General features: G+C 42.8%; 1 protein-coding gene across 3 annotated transcripts in view; it reads left to right on the plus strand.

Annotated features, from left to right (window-relative positions):
• Positions 1–16,558: 16,558 nt before the first annotated feature.
• Positions 16,559–20,198, plus strand: part of Marchf10 (membrane associated ring-CH-type finger 10) — an 81,529-nt gene continuing 77,889 nt past the window's right edge. For all 3 annotated transcript variants that reach the window (XM_076870970.2, XM_076870971.2, XM_076870972.1), the window contains exon 1: positions 16,559–16,648. In XM_076870970.2, coding sequence (XP_076727085.2) covers positions 16,559–16,648 — 90 coding nt within the window. The remainder of the gene's footprint in view (positions 16,649–20,198) is intronic.

A 20,198-nucleotide genomic window follows, 5' to 3' on the forward strand; every position in this document is an offset into this window, starting at 1 on the left:
CTCTTTGATGTCAGATTGCCAGCAAAGAACATTCATTTCACACACATGCATGTGGGGGTGGGGGGGGGCATAACTTTTCATTTCCATAGTAAGTAACTAAGAAAATTTTGGGTTAGAAGCTAACATTCTACCACCCAACCTCTTCAATTCACTTTCCACATCCATATCTTAGTCATCACTTGTCCAAGACATTATGATCCCCATCTTGTAAATAATTATATCTGGTGACGTTATTTAAATCATTGTCCTTTAAAAGATACCAAGAGCTTCTTGGTGTGATAGGTGGCCATCAGTCATATGTTATTTTTGAACACTTGTGATGTGACTGGTCCTAATAGAGATGGGCTGGAAGTGAAAAATATACATTGGATTTTGCGTATGTAGTGCAAAAAAAGGTAAAATGGCTCATTAATATTTTTATATTGATTTCATGTTGAAATGACGATGTTTTAACGCAGTGAGTTTGGCAAAATGTATTATTAAAATTAATTTCACCTGTTCATTTTTACTTTTCTAAATATGATTCCTAGAAAATGTAAAATTACTGAAATTGGGCATGGTGAAACATGCCTGTAATCCCAGCTACTTGGGAGGCTGAAGCAGGAGGACTAGGAGTTTGGAGGCCAGCCTTGAATAAACAAACAAAAATGTTTTAAGTACTTATGTAGCTCACATTGTATTTCTATTAGATAGCACTGAGAGGTGTCCACTTTCTGAAACTTTAGTTGAAGTTTGTAGTGTGCCTGTGTTTTTAAAGACAGTCTCATGAACTAAGTTGAGGGTTGATGAACATTCAACTTACTAGCCTTTATTGCACAAGGGACTGACTAAAATTCCACAGCCTTCACTAGGTGGAGAGTCACTAATCAGAAGTAATAGAGCAGTCCCTTGGTATCCTTGGAGGATTGGTGCTCAGACCTACCTCAGCTCCCAAAATCTACAGATGCTCAGGTTCTTATATAAAATGACTTAGACTTTGCACAAACCCTATGCACATTCCCGCAAATGTTTTAAATCATCTATCTCTAGATTATGTACAATATCTAATACAGTGTAAATGTCATATATATATATTATATATATAAATATATATTATATATAACATATATTATATATATAATATATAATACTATACATACTAAATATAGTATAATATAATTACACTATATTATTAGGGAATAATGATAAGAAAAAAGTGTTTATTTGTTCAAAACAGATGCACTCTTTTTTTTTTTTTTAGTTGTTGATAGACTTTTATATTATTTATTTACATGTGGTGCTGAGAATTGAACCCAGTGCCTCATTCACACCAGGCAAGTGCACTACTACTAAGCGCCAGACCCAGCCCTATTTTTTTTTTTTTTAGTTGTTGATAGACTTTTATTTTATTATAAAATAATAATAATCAATGAGATTGGTTGAATCCCTGCATGCTAAACTTGTGGATCTGGAGGGTTGACTGTACTTATGCCTATAGGACACTTCTGTATCCCTAGATATGCCCCTGGGGAGAATCCTAGTGGAACACTACTAGTGGCCACTTCCCCATCTTTTCACCAAACATTAGGAATATTGTTTCAACACAACTACCTCTTCCCATGTTTCCCCCATTCACATACTCACTTAGCCAGTTCTGTCCTCAAACAGAAAACTTGCAAATGGTACACAAAGTTCATGGGGGCATTTCGAGGGGACATCATCAAAGTGTCCCATTTGGTGCAATTGTGTTTCCATCACGAATCTCTCCAAAGCTGGGAAGCAGTTGTTGCTGCAGTCTTGGGAGATTTCCAGCCAAAAGGTCTGAGACTAGCAGTTATCAGGCCCCCACCCGGGGCCTTATCATGCAGCCACAATACAGGGCAGGGAGGGGAAAACATGTCAGATTGAATGTTTGGAATTAGGGCCAACTCTAAGTGCAGAAAGAGCAGGCAACTGTCCAGAATATGTGGATCAGGGGTGCCAGGAGCCTCTAGGCCTCTCAGGAAACTCTTTTCCTTGGCTCATTGCAGCTCTTTGGACTAAGGCTTTGAGGCCTGGTGCAGGAGCCAGCTCCCAGGTGCAATGGGATTAGTCACTTACGCTTCACTGGGAATACTCTTTAGATCAATTCGATAAATATTGATTATGTGTGGCTTCTCCAAGAAGCTCTAGATAAAAGTGTTCGGAACCTTCTTCCAGAGGGGTGGGGGAGAAATGTGCAGGAGGGAGGAAAAGGACGCCAACGCCAAGACTGGGAGAGCTGACAGCTAACGTCATCCTGCTCCAGGTCTAGCCAGTGTCTGGCCCCGCTGAAAAGGCTTCCGCCAGTGGGGAACTGACGCACCCGTGGGCACCACCGACGGCCCTCCAGCAAGGCTCCGAGGCCCTTCCGCAGTCCTCCCCGTGAGAACCTACCCTTCATCTTTCCCTTGCCCTCCCCAGGCCCACACCTACTCTATTGTAGACCTGACTCCATGGTCTTGTTTACCTTCCTTCCTCCCCCGCAAGCGCAAAGACTGCCTGAGTCCTCTGTGACACACGGCACTTGGCCCTGAAATGCTTGATACGCATTTGATGAACGAAGCGGGAGTATACCCTCCTGGCCCATTGCGGGGTACCAAGAGGAGCTATGGTCCTGCCCATGATCTCAGGGTGAAAGAAGTTGCAAATCTATGTATCAAACTAGGCCTGCATTTCCAAACACTAGACACAACATTTTGAAACAAAGGTGAAGGGGAAGAGGCGTAGGGCAGGTTGGGGCATGAAAATATTACCACCCATGTGTGTACATACCCACTTAGAGGCTGCCAAAATGTTGTCTCTGCCCTTTCCCATGTGTCTTCCTTCCTGTTTTACCCCCAGCCTCAGTGGGTCTCCGTGAGAAAGACCATTAGGATAACTTGGTTGGCATCAAAGAAATAAAAACAAAGTATATCAAAACTTTCCCCACCATCCAGGGTTATGGTACTTTTTAACCAACTGACCCACCACTGTTCTCCAGCATTTGTGATAGGCTTCTGCAAGTAGGCGCCTGGCACTCGGAAAGCTCAAGGTTCCAGCAACAGTTGGGTGGCCTTGGATAAGGAGCACAGGGAGACTCTTTGTCCTCTGGTTTCTACAGTGTATTAAAGAGAGAGAATGGTATATTCAATGGGTATGAAAACAGCTTAACATTAGTCTGCATGAAGCTCTTTGAAATGCATGAAGGGCATCACAGTGTATCAATTCAACACTTGTCCCAGTGTTCACTCAGAGGCCTTGTCTGAACATTTGTAAAATCTCTCTGGGGAAGTGTACATGCACACACACACACACACACACACACACACTCTCACAACTATATTTAAAATTGCTTTTAAAATGTTTAAGTAAACACACACTGTAATGGTTATAAGGCGTCTGTGCAATGTAAGCCTGCCATGATAAGAGCTATTTGAGAAACTAAATCACATCAATGAAAGAATAGCAATGAGTCAATTGATGAAATATTGCATTAGCAGTGGCCTCTGACCCCATGTGATGCCAAATGAATGCTTTTTCCTCCCTTTGTAATTCAATCATCTTTCAGTTAGATTAATTTCTTAAAATCCACTCAGGCTTGTATTACACACACACAACTCCAGGTGTAGGTGAAATAAAGGACAAACCGAAATCCTGCTATGACTCTCTGCTACTGCTTTATTCTGGAAATGGACAGTATCCTGTTTGTTTGTTTGTTTCTCTCTTCCCCTCTGACAAGAATTTTCTTTCTGTTAAAGGGTAAAGTCAAGGGACCCAAAAACCCCAAGGCAGAGACCCAGTCACTACGCTATGAAGCTATAAAAACACCACCAGGAGAGGCCCCACAGTGTGCCTCCTGGACAGATAGACTGGCTATGTTTTAAAAACATTATTTGAATGCAAAGTAACTGACTGGAAGGTGACTTTGTGAAGACAGCAACTCTGGGAGGAGCTAACAAGCCGGCCCCATGCCTGTGCTCAGGCTTGCTGGGGGAGCTCGCTCCACACTCATCCAGGAATTTGAGGACTGAGTGTGGTTAAGTCATGTTTTAAGAATGTTCTCTCATTATCCTGACTCAGAGGGTGCAGCAAGCCACAGAAGGGACATTGCACAGCGATACCTTCTGTTCCGTCTGGGTTTCAAGAACTGCCTTCTACTGTGCTGAGGATGGGAGACCCATGTGGCACGAAGTGGCACCTTCACTTCTGCTTTCCACAGGGCTAGGGGAAGAGCACTTTTTCCTGTTGACATTTTTTTTTTAAACCTTGTAACCTGGGAATTAGGCTGAGGAAGGTGGGGAGGGTGGGAAAGAGTGGGGAAGAGTGAGGGAGACAGAGAAAGGACTTGACCAAAAGAGAGACCCAATCAAAAAGTCTGTAAAACTGGCCAAGAAATTTGTTTGGAAAAATAGAAATCTAAGAGCTGTGGTTTGGCAAGTAACACAGACTGGTAATGAGAAAGGCAGAGAGAGAAGAGAGGGGAGTCTGGGATAAGGAGGGGAGGGAAAAGAGAGAAGGAGAGGTGCAATTCAAGGGAGGAACAAAGGGGCGGGTAAAAGGAGTGAGACTCAGTGTGTGACATCAGAAAGGGACATTATGAAGGAATGCATTTTAAGGAGAGCCTGGAAGTTAACAATCAGGATATGCTGCCCAATAGGGGACATCTGGTCATGTCCATGTCCCAGAACAAGAAGAAACAGCTTTGCTGATTTATTTTTGGTCCTCTTGTCTTATCTAATCAACAAGCATGTGCTTGAGTGGCATTGGGAAGGTTCCTCAAAGAGTGGAGTTGGGCCAGGCATGGTGGCTCACACCTGTAATCCTAGCAGCTCAGGAGGCTGAGACAGGAGGATCACAAGTCTAAGGCCAGCCTCAGCAACTTAGCAAGCCCTGAGCAACTTAGTGAGACCCTATCTCGAAATAAAAAGGGGAGAGGATGTGGTTCAGTGGTTAAGTGTCCCTGTGTTCAATCCCTGGTGACAAAAAGGGTGGGCCGGGTGGACTTGGGTATCATGGGGCCATAATTTGCCTCCTCACCTACTTTCCCTCACAATGGTCTTCCAGCCACATTGACTTCCTTTCATTTCCTTGAATCCCCTGAGCTGTCTCTCACCTTAAGACCTTCCCAATTCTGTTTTCTGCACGCTCAGAGAACTGGCTCCTCCTCATCTTTTGGGTCTTACACAGAGAGGTCATCTTAAACCACTCTGAACAAAAAGGCTCCCAATCTCCCCACCGCTATCTCCATCAGCAAGCACTAATTGTCACTCGTCAGCATAGCTTTACTGATTTGTCTACATGAAAATTGTCCTTGACACCTACTATCTATTCAATAATTATTTGCTGATTGAACAAATGGATGGAATATTCCAGATTCACTGATTTGAGCACTGGCAGCAAGCCCCAACAACCCATGTTTGCTTTTGTGATTCCTCTTTCTGACCTCTCCAAGCCTAGCTCCCACCTGTGTCTTGAAGATGGTCCTGCTGCCTGTGAAGACCCGAAGCCTAGCAGAAGGAGAGGTGAACAGTCATCCTTGGGTGGGACAGAAGCAAAGAGAAACGACAGTTTAAAGAAATTGGAGCTAGGCACAGTGGTGCACACCTGTAATTCCAGTGGCTTGAAGGAGGGTGGGTGGAGGCAGGAGGATTGCAAGTTCAAAGACATCCTCAGCAAAATTGAGGCACTAAGCAACTCAGTGAAATCCTGTCTCTAAATAAAATACAAAATAGGGTTGGGGGTGCGGCTCAGTGATTGAGTGCCCTGAGTTCAATCCCCCCTCAAAAAAAAAAAAAAAAAAAGAAAGAAAGAAATTGGAGTTTGCAGCTTATCTGATGCTCCTTCTGTCATTAGAAAAACTGAAAGAGAATTACAAAAGGAAAGCACTCTGAAGAGAAAAGAGGGCAGACATTGGAAATATTCTAGTCAGGGACAAATGCTCATCTGTGTGGTGCCATCAATGGGGGAGGGGGACCTGCTCCATTCCTGTGAGTGCAGAGGTTACTTCATAGAGCAAAACCTCCAGAATCTCAACCATCTGAAAATGGGTGATTAGAAAGGAGGGCGCCCTTGCTCTGTTATGCAGTCTGCAGGTTGTAGGGCTACTATCATCCTCACTTGCTGTGCACCTTTATCCAAATAAAATGTCATGGACTAGAATTCACAAAGGTCCAGGAGTTGCTCAGTGCTCATGTTCCCTGTATTCTTGATGAGAAGGATGTTTTTGGTTTGGCCTGAGTATTTATTTCTCTATGGTCATGTGGGATTCTCGGTGCCATCATGGATTCTGAAGGCTGCATCTTTCTCAAGGGTTGAGAGTCAGTCCACCGATTCAACTCTTGGCCAAACTTGTGTAAGTTGAGTTGATCCAAAGTCCAAACAAACCAGATACTCCTTCTGGACAGAAGTCCAATTCTTTCCTTTGATAATAGTTTTTCAGAAATTAAAAATGCAGTATGTTTTCTGTTCTTGAAGTTCTTATAATCACATCCAATATCATATCAAATGCATCAGTTGCCATAACGAAAGGTTTTGAAAAGTCTGAAGCTTCCAAAGTGGATAAAGAAATCAAAGCTCATTTGAACATTTGAGAAATATTTCAGCACTGTAGGATCCAAAGACTTTAATGAGTTTGCCCCCTCTTTGTAAAACAGCACAATTGACAAGCAACAATTCCAAGTGAGGGAAATTCTAAGGCATCTCCCAAAGGGCATGCTTTCTTAAAAAATTAATTATAGTGAGTTTGCCAATCTCTAACAGAGTCTACTTTGTTCCACAAAAGAATTGGATTTCAAATATCTGATCTTTGAAAGCCCAACAGACATTACTAAATTTCATTTAATTTTTGGATGACTGACTGCAAGCCCCAAACTGAATACACCCTCACAATTAGGGATGAGGTCAGAAAATGTCACTCTGAAACTCAGGATTAAAAAAATAATATAAAATCAACCACAATGATATTATTTAAACACAACAAGCCTTTTAAGAAAGAAATAAGGCTTTAGAGCTGTTTTATAAATTTGTGGGAGATGTTCCTTGGGGTGTCCTCAGATCTCAGCAAGAAGAATTAAATCTATGTATATAATGTAAAAAATAGTGATACCATTTGTTGCACAGCTACTGTGTATCAAGTCCATGCCAGAAACTTTACACTATCTTATTAATTCTTATTAATTCAAGTGCCACCGCTGGGATTTTAACCCAGGTCTTCTCAACTCCAGACTATTTGGTTAAGACAATAGATAGAAGAAAAATGTCCCCATAAGCCAAGCAAGAAGGCACCTATCTGAAACATAAATATGGTAAAGTCTCCAAAAATTTTGAGGTGAACAATCCAAATCAGTTATCCAGACTGAAATGTCCCTGGAGGGTAGGAAACTTATTCCTTAAGGTCTCCTTAACCTGCTGGATAAATCCCTTAAGAATACTCAATTCCCTGTGATCTAATTCAATATTTACCACAGACTCCTTTACCTCAGGCTCCTGGGGATAACTTCCCACGGGGAGGAAGCACCTTGTGTACATGGCCAGGGTCAGCTTGCCAGCTTTGTTCTCTGGGATGAAAAACAAACAAACAAACAAACAAACTGGTCAGGTGGAGGACAAATTAAAGTTTCTGCTGAGGGGGAGTCTTTGGAATCAGTTCCTAAAATGATCAATTCTGAATTAACAAAAATGGATCCATCCTACAAAATGGATCTGATCCTACAAAACCAAGACCCAAATCCTGGGTCCTTGATGACCTCCATCATGAATTATACATAGGGAATGGTCAGTGATAGAGTGCTTGCCTGGAATGCACGAGGTATTGGGTTCAATCCCTAGCACCAAGAGAGAATGAGAAGACTCTCTCTCTCTCTCTGTGTATGTTTACATATACACATACACACATACCAGTGCTCACCTTAAACATCCTATTAAGCTCTCTAACCATCTTAATACGTCAATGTCGTATCATTCTTAACGGGTACCATTAATTAATGGTTATCATCTTGCACATACCCCTTCTTGTCAACTATAGCTAAGGGGTGAATGCAGAATGTTATAGCAGCCCACAGCATACTCCATAAGTCATTAGTCAGTTTTTTAAAAATGAATCAGATTAATTCCCTGCACAGAATTGTGCTGGAAGAGAACCCAAGGAGTGCTCAAGGACTAGCATGCCTGTAATACCCTTCTCAGGAAACCTACTCTTGGAAATTCTTTTTGCAAACAAACGCCATGGCTCAGGTCAGGTACACTGATTAAAAGCAAGACCATTACATTAGCCTCAACCAACGAGAACAGGAACTTGTCAGTCATGGGTGGCTCAAGATCAAAATGACCATGTTTAAATTGTTTGTGAGGGAGGCCATGTGCCTCTGAGGCCATTTGATGTGAAGCTTTATGCCCTTGTAAAAGAGCTCCTGATTAGTTACTGTCAGAGACCTAATTAGACAGCCCCTCCCCCCACACCTTTCCCTAAATATGAGGTGAACAAAAGAGGGTGGGTATTTCCAGCTCAACTGAGTAGCTGGACCAGGTTTCTGGGGGATATCCCAATCTTAGAAGCCTTAGGAAGCTTTGAATGATAACTACCTCTCTGGAAAGTTAACTTTTCATATTGAATTAACTGTTTTCCTCAAAAAATATTATTCTGAAACTTAATTCAGTCTACTTCTGCAATTTTACACTTGAAGCTGACCTTGGTTGGACTCTTAGATTCAACAAAAAAACTTGCTGGTACTTATTGGCCAACATGAAATAGCTTATTAGAATCCACTGTCTACTGAAGTCTTAATTTTTTTCTTCACTTATTCCTCATTTAATAGGGACACATGCAAAACAGCAGGTACAAGTAGGATCCTTTCCTCAACCTGGAATTGTTTTTCCTTCCTCACTTTACTATTTCTCTTCCTTAGCACTTTGCTTTTTAAATCCATAACTAATCTTGTTTGTAATTTACATGCCAAGGTTAAATTTACTCATGAACCACTTAAATTGGAATTGCTCTATAGCTTTTTAATGGGCTGACCTTTGGTTCTATCACTCTCTTTCAAGGGCACCATGATTCTTTTCATAGAACTTAATTTTCAAAAACATGTGAAGTGCACAAGAGTTTAAAACTGAGATGAAGTGATGTCTACAAATCTTGATATTTTTAAATCTTAAAATATTTATGGTTTATGGGCTGAGGTTGTGGCTCAGCAGCAGAGCACTTGCCTAGCATGTGCAAGACCCTGGGTTTGATCTTCAGCACCACATAAAAATCAACAAATAAATAGAATAAAGTTATTGTGTCCAACTACAACTAAAAATAAATATTTTAAAAAATATTTATGGTTTACACTCATGTGCATTAAATAAAATCTTAAAATATGCTTTAGGAAAAAAATTACCAATTATCAAGTGCTTATTATGTGTGAGGCATGATGTTAAATGTTTTGCCTTCTCTCCTTCAATCTTCACAGCAATCTTTGGATGCAGGTAGTTTTATTTTATGCGGATCTTGAAATTGAAGGAGAGAAATCTGAGTCCAATAAGTACCATGTGCTTTTTCTTACTAGTGGGCAACATCAAGGTATCAGATGTGGGGGTCTTGCTTCTGAGTGCTGTTTCTGGTTTTTCTCCTATGTACACGGTCATTTGAGCTTCAACTTTCTCCTGTTAATCATTAATAATAATCATTTATCATAATTTTTTTTAAAATTTGAGGTACACCATAGCTCCAACAGAACAAGCTCCTTATCATTTGACTATTATAGTTTCAAGCCAAAGTTTCTTAAACTTGGTATATTTTTAAATACCTACCTTTGAAAGGCAAAGATCATGGAGAGTGATCTTAGGTTAAGTCCTTAGTTAATGTTTTAATAAAGGACACTAGAGAGCTGAAAACAAGAACAAAGTGTGGGTGGGGTTACTGGTACTGAAAAGGTTGTAAGGACTTCTGAGTGACCAATGAAGGTCAAATGAGAAAGTGCCCAAAACCAAGACTTCATCTAAGTATATTTTGTCCAGACTCTGTTCAGCTCAGGATATGTCTTAGAAGTTGATGCGAAGACAAAAAAATAAGACTCAATGTGTTATATAGAGTCCCATCTGGCCAAAGTATGAGTAAAGAAGTGCTAAAGTACAAAAACCTAGAAAGCAAGCCCAGGGGAGAAAAATGGGAAAGTCATGCACAGAAGTTCAGAATTCATTGTACAAAGAGGATGCTTTAAGGGTTTCTTAGCAGGGTCAGAAGACATTCACTTCTGATGCTTATTAGGGCAGAGAAAATGGTGGGAATAGTGTGTGAAGGACAGAAGCAGGGGAGTGTTAGGAGATCCTCATGATAATCTAGTTAAGAGGTCATAGAGCTAAAAATCAGGGGGTGGTGACAAGAATAGAAGGACTGTAGAGGACATGGTCACCACTTGGATATGGGGATTGTAGAGAAGACTCTGGATCCACAGTCACATAAAGATTCTGGGCTCTGGTGAAAGGTCCAAGAATTTCTATTTTCCTCTTTTTTTTTTTTTTTTTTTCCTCCAGCCAATCTAAAATGTCCTAAGTTGACATCTGCTGGCAAATTATTGACAGCCTAAATATGCAAAATAAATGCAAGAGTCATCTTTGCCTATGAGAATCACATACAGAAATAAACCTTGGAAAAACAGTAAAACTAGCAAAGCTTCAGGTGCCTTACTTCCAAAACCGTGGGCACTGGTCTAAGGCTCCAAGCACTTATTTCCCTGGGAGGTCGGTGAAGACCACTGATAACCAAGAGGCCAGAGTTCTGGTGTCCATTCTGCTTAATTATTTATGTCTTCGTTTTTATGTTGGACTACAGCATTTCTATTGGAGCTCCCCTGCAGAACCCCACCTCCAAGATTACAGTATCTTTCCCTCTTTCCAAGTATGGCCTCTATATTATTTCATTTGGAAAAAATTCCTCTCTCCTTTTCTAATCTCCTTCTTGATAAAAGCACCGGACCCTTTCAGGGAAGAAGTGAGGGCCTCTACATCTGCGTCTGGGCTCCGACTTCAAGACAAAGCCAGCGAGCCTCGTCCTGGAGCATCCCCTTGCATTCCTGCCACCATCACCGTTTTGCCTTCCCTACTGCATCCCTCCTGGTTCCCACGGCAACCGGCGGGGCGCCCACGTGTGGGCTCAGGACCTCCGAGGCCACAGCCCCGCCCCGCCCCGCCCCCCACCCCCTGCGCTCGCGACGGGCCGCACCGAACACAGCGCGAGGAGGGCAGAGGCCCGGTTGCCAAGGAAACGGAAGGACGCTAGGCAGCCGACCCCACCGCCACCGCCCCTAAAAAGGCCGGGCAGGCGCTGCGGAAGGCTGCCTCCAGGAGGAGGAGGAAGCGGGAGGGAAGACGTGAGTGGAGGAGGAAAAGCCCAGGCCAGCCCCAGTTCAATTGATGGGCAGCCCCTCTGCACTGAACCCGCCCGCCGAATCCGCTCCTTGGCCCCTTTAGGAGACAAAGTGTAGGCTCTCAAGGTAACTGACCCGCCTAGCCCAGACCTCCTGTGGGAAGCGACGTACTTCTAAGATTCTGGAGGGAGGTAGGGCCTCCAGATAACAGGGCCGCCCTCCTGGGGATGGCCCCCCGCCCCCCTCCACCCCCTTTTCCCAGCCTCTAAAGCACTGATTTGGGGAGTCTTCACGGGCAGCCCCTGCGCACCTACGTGACTTCACTGCACCCTCTTCAAACCTGCAAGTCCAGGAAAGGTATATTGGTGATATTTGGTATTAATGATAGCACCAATGGGCTTGTCAAACCTGTGGCATCCCCGCCCGCCCCCCCCCCACGTCCCCAAAGTTTCCCAGTTACACTTTGAGTCTCTCTGGGTTTGATCGTCAATATGTGATGGCCCATCTCCCTTAGTTAAACAGCAAAAGTAAAGTGGCCGCCTTGAACAACAAGCTTCTTCCTCGCCCTCATCCACCCCCCCACCACCTTGATTTCCTATGCCAAACTGGCTAGGAAGAGTCAAAAGATTTCCCTGCCTTTCCCAACAATGACTCCTCTTTCTCTATGATCCCAGGACTCAGGGAGTTAGGAAAATTGGCCTCAAATCACTATTATTATCAAGATATTTTTAAAATTTTGGTTTTTTAGTTGTAGCTGGACACGATACCTTTATTTATTTATTTTTATGTGGTGCTGAGGATCAAACCCAGGGCCTCGCACATGCTAGGCGAGTGCTTTGCCACTGAGCCACAACCCCAACCCCTATTATCAAGACATTTTTATAAGTTAAAATATTTAAAAACGCTAATATTATTTTGTAAATCTAAGATTGAAACAAATCCTGCAATTCTTGTTATTACAAATTAATTGTGAAAAAGGTTGAATTAAGATCTGAAATCTTTCTTCCAGGCACTCAATTGTGGAAAAGAGAGAATTTATAAACCTGATTGCCAGGTATTAACATTACCATTTAAATTGTTTTAAAGGAAGCTTCAGCCAAAGAGGAGGTTAAATTTACAGCTTGTTTAGTTGTTGAAACCAACTTTAATGATATTTCTAATATTATAATATTATAAGCTGAAAACAGCAAAATAGCTTATTAAAAAGGTCTCCTTTCAAATCATTCTTAAATAAACATGGCCACAAAACAGGACTCCTTATATTTGTAAAAACTCATATATATTATATATAGTATGTTATATATAGTCATATATATGAAATCATTCAATTCTCTAAAAATTATACATATATACATATACAGAGAGAGAAAGAGAGAGAGAAATTTTTTAAAAATGTATTCGGCAATCAAATTCTCTTCTCCTTATTCAAGGAGACCCAGTTTGAATTCATTGGAAATTTACACTAAAGAGAAATTTGTGTGTCACAAAGTTCTTAGAATTTTTCTCATTGAAATTTCACAGATGTGTAGAATTTGGAGGCCAAGAAGAATCCTTAGCTCTTGCTTTCAATGAGGCAAGTTCCCTTATCCCTCTACCTCTTTCCCTCCCACTACTTAACATGGCCTCTTCACTGATTTCTAAAGCACAAATTTGACACAGTACATTTTCACGAAAGATTTAAAACAGAAGTATGCATAACCATGAGTGGATTCTAAATTGAGAAGCAGCTTAAAGGTGAGCAGTAGAAGACAATATGGAATGCTATTTTAGAAACATATGCCTTGGCCATTTTTATTATCATTGTCTTCCACTCCTCCCACCTGTCTGTATTTGCTGATGAAAAACTCTTGGCTTCAAATGGCCATCTGATTGAGTAGGCCCACAAAACTGAGCCCCATGATTTTCTCCTGTGGGATCATATCCATACGGTTACTTCTGTTTCTTATTCATCCTGATCACTTTTTCAAACCTGCAGTGTGGTATGAAGTGAATGTGGGAGAATATTTGCCTAACCTGAGATAATCAACCATCTCCTTGGACAATCTCTACAGTCTATTTCCTTGGTGCCTACAGTATCATTTAATCTCAGAGTCTTGATGAACTGAAATAAGTAATTACATGTAGTGCCATGATGCTCCCAAATACAGTGTAATAGAGACTTGGGATGGCGGTGGAGAGAGAATTTGGTAGGCAATTGTAAAGTCCTTTATTTGGTAGGTGATTGTGAAGTCAGAAGTAACCTAGCAAGTTATTCAATAGCATTACTTCCTGCCTCTTTAGACAAAGTGATTTCATGCCTTCTGATTTAGAGGCCTTCTTAAAATAACATTGTGTTAAAACCATAATAGCTGACTTTGCTATGTTAACTTTGTAACCATCTGATTGGACTCTGGGATGTGCCTCTTTAGTGACCATTAACATTTTCATTATGATCTTTATGTTCTCTGACTAATATTCAGACAGGCTTCTCTTCCCAACAGTAGCAGCAGGGATCTCTCTCTCTCATTAACACCATAGTTTTCTGAAAAGAGTAGGAACAGAACTTCATTCTATGCAGGTACAAATTTATATGAAAAATGAAAAGTGATCCTTTAAAATCTAGTCTCATAAAGGACTATTAAAATGCTGAGAGATTATCAGATGTGGTGGCTCACACCTGTAATCCCTGCTACTACAAGGCTGAGGCAGGAGAATCTCAAGATGGAGGCCAGTGTCAGCACTGAGGGATACCCTATATCAAAATTAAAAAAAAAAAAAAAAGGACTGGAGGTGTAGCTCAGTGATCCAGTGCCCCTGGATTCAATAACCAGTACCAGAGGGAAAAAAAATGCTGAGAGATAAGATTTGGTTTGGCTATGGACTGTGGAATCTAAATATTGGGTTGCAGTTTCAGACTCTGACTCTCAAAGACCAACATTCTATACTTGAGAGAAAGTTATTTCCCCTGAGGACCAGCAAAAGTTTTTCCTATTGTTCAGAGGTAGACAATAAACCTTGAGAGATTTCATAACTACCAGACGAGACATTGGGTCACCACAAGTCAGGGACAACCTGCCTCTGCCAGTATCTACATGACTAAATAAACCTGAGGCGTTCGGGAAGGCCACAGAGGCCACACACTGAGGACTAGGATGTCTCTTTTAGCCTGTCTACCCAGAGCCTAGAGCAGGCCCTGTCACACCATGGCCATGAAGAAAATATGTGTAGAAATAAATGAAAGGGCATCACGGGACAATAGACAGGAATCTTGTGGGGGCTTCATCGACCCTATAGGTGAGGTCTACCCATCTCATTATGAACAGTGCCATTTTATCCCTTTGTGAGCTTTAATATTATGGTCATGAATTTGACCGTGCCAACCAGAACCAAACTTTTTTAAATCCTCTACTTCCTTACCTCCTGTTTGCGCTTTGTCCTCAGAACTGTCCCTTTGCTAACTGCTGTCACCAGGGTTATTCGCTACCACCTCCCCAAGCTCAGAAAGGGCACCAACCTTGTTTTCTGGCCTCCCAGGCTTCTTCACAGGGCTTCTCTTTGGCCACCTGTTCAACAAATTATAGAGTTTGTTGTCACAGGTTTGTTTTGTGTCCATTTTCTCTTTTCGGTCTCCATTCTACTTTAACCTAAGTCATTGTTTGCCCAAATCTTTACCTAATTGGCTTCAGAGTCCCGCATCTAACTGCTTGCTTGACATCTCCTCTTGCGGAAGGGCCAGGACACATTAAACTCCGTGTTGTTTTCTCAGCTGCTGCTCCTCTGTTTTCTGAATGGACTCTTGGTCCCCCAGCCAGCGAACTTGAGCCAGTGACCTGGGTTCCTCGACACTCCCTTCTCCACCCCATCCCTACAGTCACCAAGTCCAGATGGTTTTCCCTCCTGAACATCCTTCTTATCAGTTGCGGTGAAGAGTGTGGACACTGGCACCAGGTTCTCTGGGTTCCAGTCCAAGTTCTTCTACTTAATAGCTGTGTACCCTTAGGCAAATTATTAATTTTTGTGCCTCAGTTTCCTCACCTGCAAAACAGAAATACAGTGCCTACCTCTCAGCATTGTCCTGCAGATTGACTTAAGTTAATGTGTGTAAACGCTCAGAACAGGGCCTGGCACTTCCAGAGGCTGGAAGTAGGAGCTATGATTCCCCCTCTGTCCCTATTTCCCTTTTTCTCTTCTTCTTCTTCCTCCTCTTTCTTCCCTCAACCTTGGCTAACCAAGCCTGGCCACCATTTTACTTCATCTGGGTTATTATCACCTGTCCCAGTGGTCTTCCTGGTTCCGTGTTTCACTCCATCCCCAACCATTCTCCCTACTACAGCTGGAGAGGTCTTTTAAAAACACAGATCAAATCATTTATTCCCCAGATTGGAACCTGTTAAAGGCTTCATATGACTCTTCCAACTATGGCCTTCGAGGACTCACATGAGCTGGTTCTCGCCAATCCCCCAGCCTTTCTGGTGCTGCTTCCCCAATCTCCCCCCCACCCTGCCCCTGCCCCTTCCTCATCTGCATCTGCCCCTTCATGTCCTAAAGCCTCTATACCTGCTGTTCTCTTTGTTCCAATTCTTGCTTATCTCACTCCTTATCAAACCCAGTGTCTTTCCTAAGTGTTCCCTGACCCCTCCAGAACAGGTTCTGCTCTCCCATAACACTCCTTCAAAGAACCCCATACTTCTGTTCCATAGCACTTATTGGCAGTTAAATTTCATTTGTTCATCGTCAGTTTTCCACCTTAGCCTAGAAGCGGCACAAAGGCAGGAACCATGTCTGTGTGGCTGGTGGTTGTACCCAGTACCTAGCACAGTGCCTAGGTTGGAATAAGGGTAAAATGGTTGTTATGTAAATAAATATAAGAAACCTGGGACTTATGACTTGGTCATTGATAATTCAGGTAGGTTTTGGGGTTTTCTTTTTTTGGCACATTATAGAAGTGCTTCTGAATCCGTGTGTCACTCAACCTCACTCCCTGTGAATAAGCAGGACAGGCTCACTGAGGCCAACTGATGAATGTGGCTGCATTATTTATGCCCAGAACAGGAGAGCTATACGGGCTTCAGCACCAACACAAGAAGCCCCTTCAGCCTGAAAGGAGCATCTGTGCCTTTCAAGCAACGGAGATTAGATTAATAAGAGAATAAAAGCAATTACTGGAAAATAAATCCAAACATGGCAGTCACAAAGGAGTCCGTCACAGCACATTTATTTCTCTTTTATATGCAGGTCAGGAATTAAGAATCATGTTGCATGAAGTAAAGGATAGACAGAAGTTCGTCAGTGATGTTCAGTGTCTGCAGGACATGCAACACAAGGGGGACTCTGAGTATCAGGTAATTGTGGAAAGTAAGGAGTGTCTTTCACCTTCTCTTACAGTGTTGGCAAGTATGCAGACTAGAGTATCAGCTTATGATACTCAGTCATCATTTCCACAGGGGGTAACCATGAAAAAATCACTACACCTTCCTGAGTCTGTGTTTCCTCATCTGTCAAATGGGGAGAACAATGGCATCCATTTCACAACATCATCACCAAAAAAAAAAAAAAAGAAAGAAACAAGATAAAGAGTATTTAGGGCAGCATTTGACACACAGCCCTCAACAACAAAAGACATCAGGGTTTCCACAAACCAACTAAGAAAAAAAAAGACTATAAAGGGTTAACTGGGTCGTGTATAAAATAACATGCTCTTCTGTTGTCAGAAGAAGGGTGGTTACATATTCTACAATAAGCTAACTGTTGGTCTCCCTGGTTACGGTGTTTACATGCAAAAACAAAACAGAAAAGGAGCCCTAGGGGTCATGATGCAATTACTGGGGGCTGGCATAGGACAAACTTGCTAGACTGGGTTGTGGGATTCTGGGAGCTGTACAAGGTGTCAGTCATCCCCCCCTGCCGGAGGTCAGCCCTCACCAATCAAGAGCCATGTCCTCAGCCTTGTTGGAGGATGGAAAAGCACTCCTTCCCTAAGGAGAATAAAGATCTGCCGTTCTGAGGGTTTTTTTTTTGTTTTTTTTTTTCCCCTTCTCCTCCTTAGTAATTTCAAATATAACCGAACCTCCTGGGTCACCAAGGAAACCAAACCTGTCTCAGTAACCTGATTTCACCTGTATAATATGGCTTCACTTTGGGGCTGGAAACGGAGTCAGCAATTTCCTCCCACAACTTGCCAGCCCACATATAAGAAAACTATAAAATCCAGGGAATTTCTGGAAAACAAATAAGGATGTAAACATCTGAACCAGTCACCCTAGAAATCCATCTCCTTCTCACAAAGATGCCTCTGCCACCTGGCTTGGGCGTGGAAATACTTTTTGAGATTGTCTCTAGAACAGGCACATAGGGAGAACAATCTTATTACTCTGTGGTCCCTGCTGAAGAAAAAGCACACACAACCGTGTAACTTGGAGGCATTGTCGTCTTATTTTCTAATCTCAGTTGGGTTTTCAGGGTTGCCTTTTCATTCATTCAGCCAGTATTTATCAAGGGCCTACTATGTGCTGGATGAGATATCTCTTCTCCCAGAGTTCTTGTCCTAGGCATGGGGGAATAACACCTATGAGCAAGTGTGTAAGATAGTTTTAACTACTGCTATCGTTTAGATCTGGAATAACCCCTCAAAGGCCCGTGTATGAAAGGTTTGGCCTCCAGCTTGACACTGTTGGTGGTAGAACCTTTCAGGGGTGGAATCTGTGGGATAGTCGCAATCCAGTCCCTTCCTCCTTCTCTCCCTCTCTCTCTCACTTCCCAGTGGCCATGAGGTGAACCCACTTCCTCTGCCATTCACTCCCACCATGTTGTATGGTGCTGCCATAGGCCCAAAGCAATGGGACCGATAGACCAAGAACTGAAAGCTCAAAAACTGTGAGCTTTCCTCTTTTAAGTTGATTTATCTCAAATTATTAACTGTCCAAAGAAATGAATTGCCGCAGTCCGGCTGCAGCAAAATAACCGGGGGGTGACAAATAACTTGTGTATGTTGATGCAGCAGGAATGAGAGCCGTTTATTGTAGGATCTGAGCGATATTTATACATTTTACACAGCTTATCTAATTAGCATAAAATAGATACAACAGTCAACCAATAAGGAATCTCCAGACTTAATGGCTCGCTTTTGTTACTTTACAAACCACTCCCTCTGGCATTTGGCCAGGCGCCATCCAGACTTGTTTACAGACTCTAACATTTTTCTGGCAAAATAACAGGTGCCAATCTGACTTGTTTATGTACCTTAACAATGAATGATGGGAAAGAGCCTAGAACCTCCCAAGTAGAAGAAAATCGAGTGTTAGTGCCCTGAGGCAGGAACTAGCCTGGAACACTGGAAGAAACAGAAGCCGACCAGAGTGGCTGAAAGATATTCCCGAGAGGAAGTAATGAGGAGGCAGAAGAAGTTCATAGGAGCAGATCGTGTTGGGTCTCACAGGGCAAAGCTTGGCATTTAGATTTGATTCTTAACACTGTGAGAATTATTGAGTGGTTTTAAGTAGTAGGATCTGATCTACATATTGAAAAGATCACTTTGGGCCAGCATGGTGGCACATACCTATAATCCCAGCTACTGGGGGCTGAGGCAAAAGGAACACAAGTTCAAAGACAGCATGGGCAACTTAGCAAGACCCTGCCTCAAAATAAAAAAATAAAAAATAAAAAAGGCTAGAGATGTAGCTCAGTGAAAGAGCGCCCCTGGGGGTTCTATCCCAGCAAAACCCATACCCGCATCATTTTCAGCTTTACGTGGGAAAGGACCAAAAGGGCAACAGAAAAAGCAGAAAAATTCATGGTGAAACTCAAATGGAAATTTAGAAGAGAGGGCTGGGGATGTGGCTCAAGCGGTAGCGCGCTCGCCTGGCATGCGTGCGGCCCGGGTTCGATCCTCAGCACCACATACAAAGATGTTGTGTCCGCCAAGAACTAAAAATTAAATATTAAAAAATTCTCTCTCTCTCTCTCTGTCCCCCCCCCTCAACTCTCTCTTAAAAAAAAAAAAGAAAGAAAAAAGAAATTTAGAAGAGAGATTATGGTGACTTGGTTGGTAGTTGTGGAGGTGGCAAAAAGTGGCCCGACCCAGGAAACAACAGAACAGACATCTTGCTAGATGAAGAGGAGGAGTGAGGGAAAGAGAGAATGAGGGGAGACTCACTTCAGCACCCTTCCTCTGCCATCAGTCCCTCGTGTTATCATCACTCTTTTAAACCTTTCCACTCTTCAAACCTCCAACCCCTTACTTCTATTTCCCCTCTTATTTCACATACCAACGAAACTAAATGAAAAACCCACAGCCAGCACATGGAATGCACCCAGCCTATTTCCCCTGTAACCCAGGCTAGCCCTCAGGTCTCTGGGGAGTGACCTCCTTCCTTCCAAGGACCAGCTGAGGTGTTGGTCCCACCCTTTTGCTCTCCAGCCTCTCCCTCCCAGGGCCCCTTGTCTGTCTTTGACCTTCCCTCCTCCTCACTGACTGTCTAGACATGCTCATGCATCTCCCATCTGTGACCCACAGAACAACCTCTACTTTACACTAACGACTTGTGGACAGGAGCCTGCCCAAAGTGTCAGAACCATAAGCTCACTCGTTTATTGGATATTTCCACCTGGAAGTTACATAGGCATCGCCTGTTCAACGTGCCATTTGTATGTTGGACAGCTGTACGCCACGTGTCCGCTCCCTGCCTTGTTTCCTATGGCCTGCGCCTGCCTTGGCTCTTTCCTCTCCCTCCCCACCCACACCCCACCAGTTATAAGCCCTGCCGAGTTCACCTATGAGCTCACGACCTTTTGTTTTCCTTTTTATCTTAGTGCCACCACTGTGGTTCCAACCTCCACAATTTCTCTCCAAGACTATTATGACATCCTTATAACCGATCTCCTTGCCTCTGTGAT

This window comes from Callospermophilus lateralis, chromosome 11, assembly GCF_048772815.1.
Source record: "Callospermophilus lateralis isolate mCalLat2 chromosome 11, mCalLat2.hap1, whole genome shotgun sequence".
NCBI lineage: Eukaryota > Metazoa > Chordata > Mammalia > Rodentia > Sciuridae > Callospermophilus > Callospermophilus lateralis.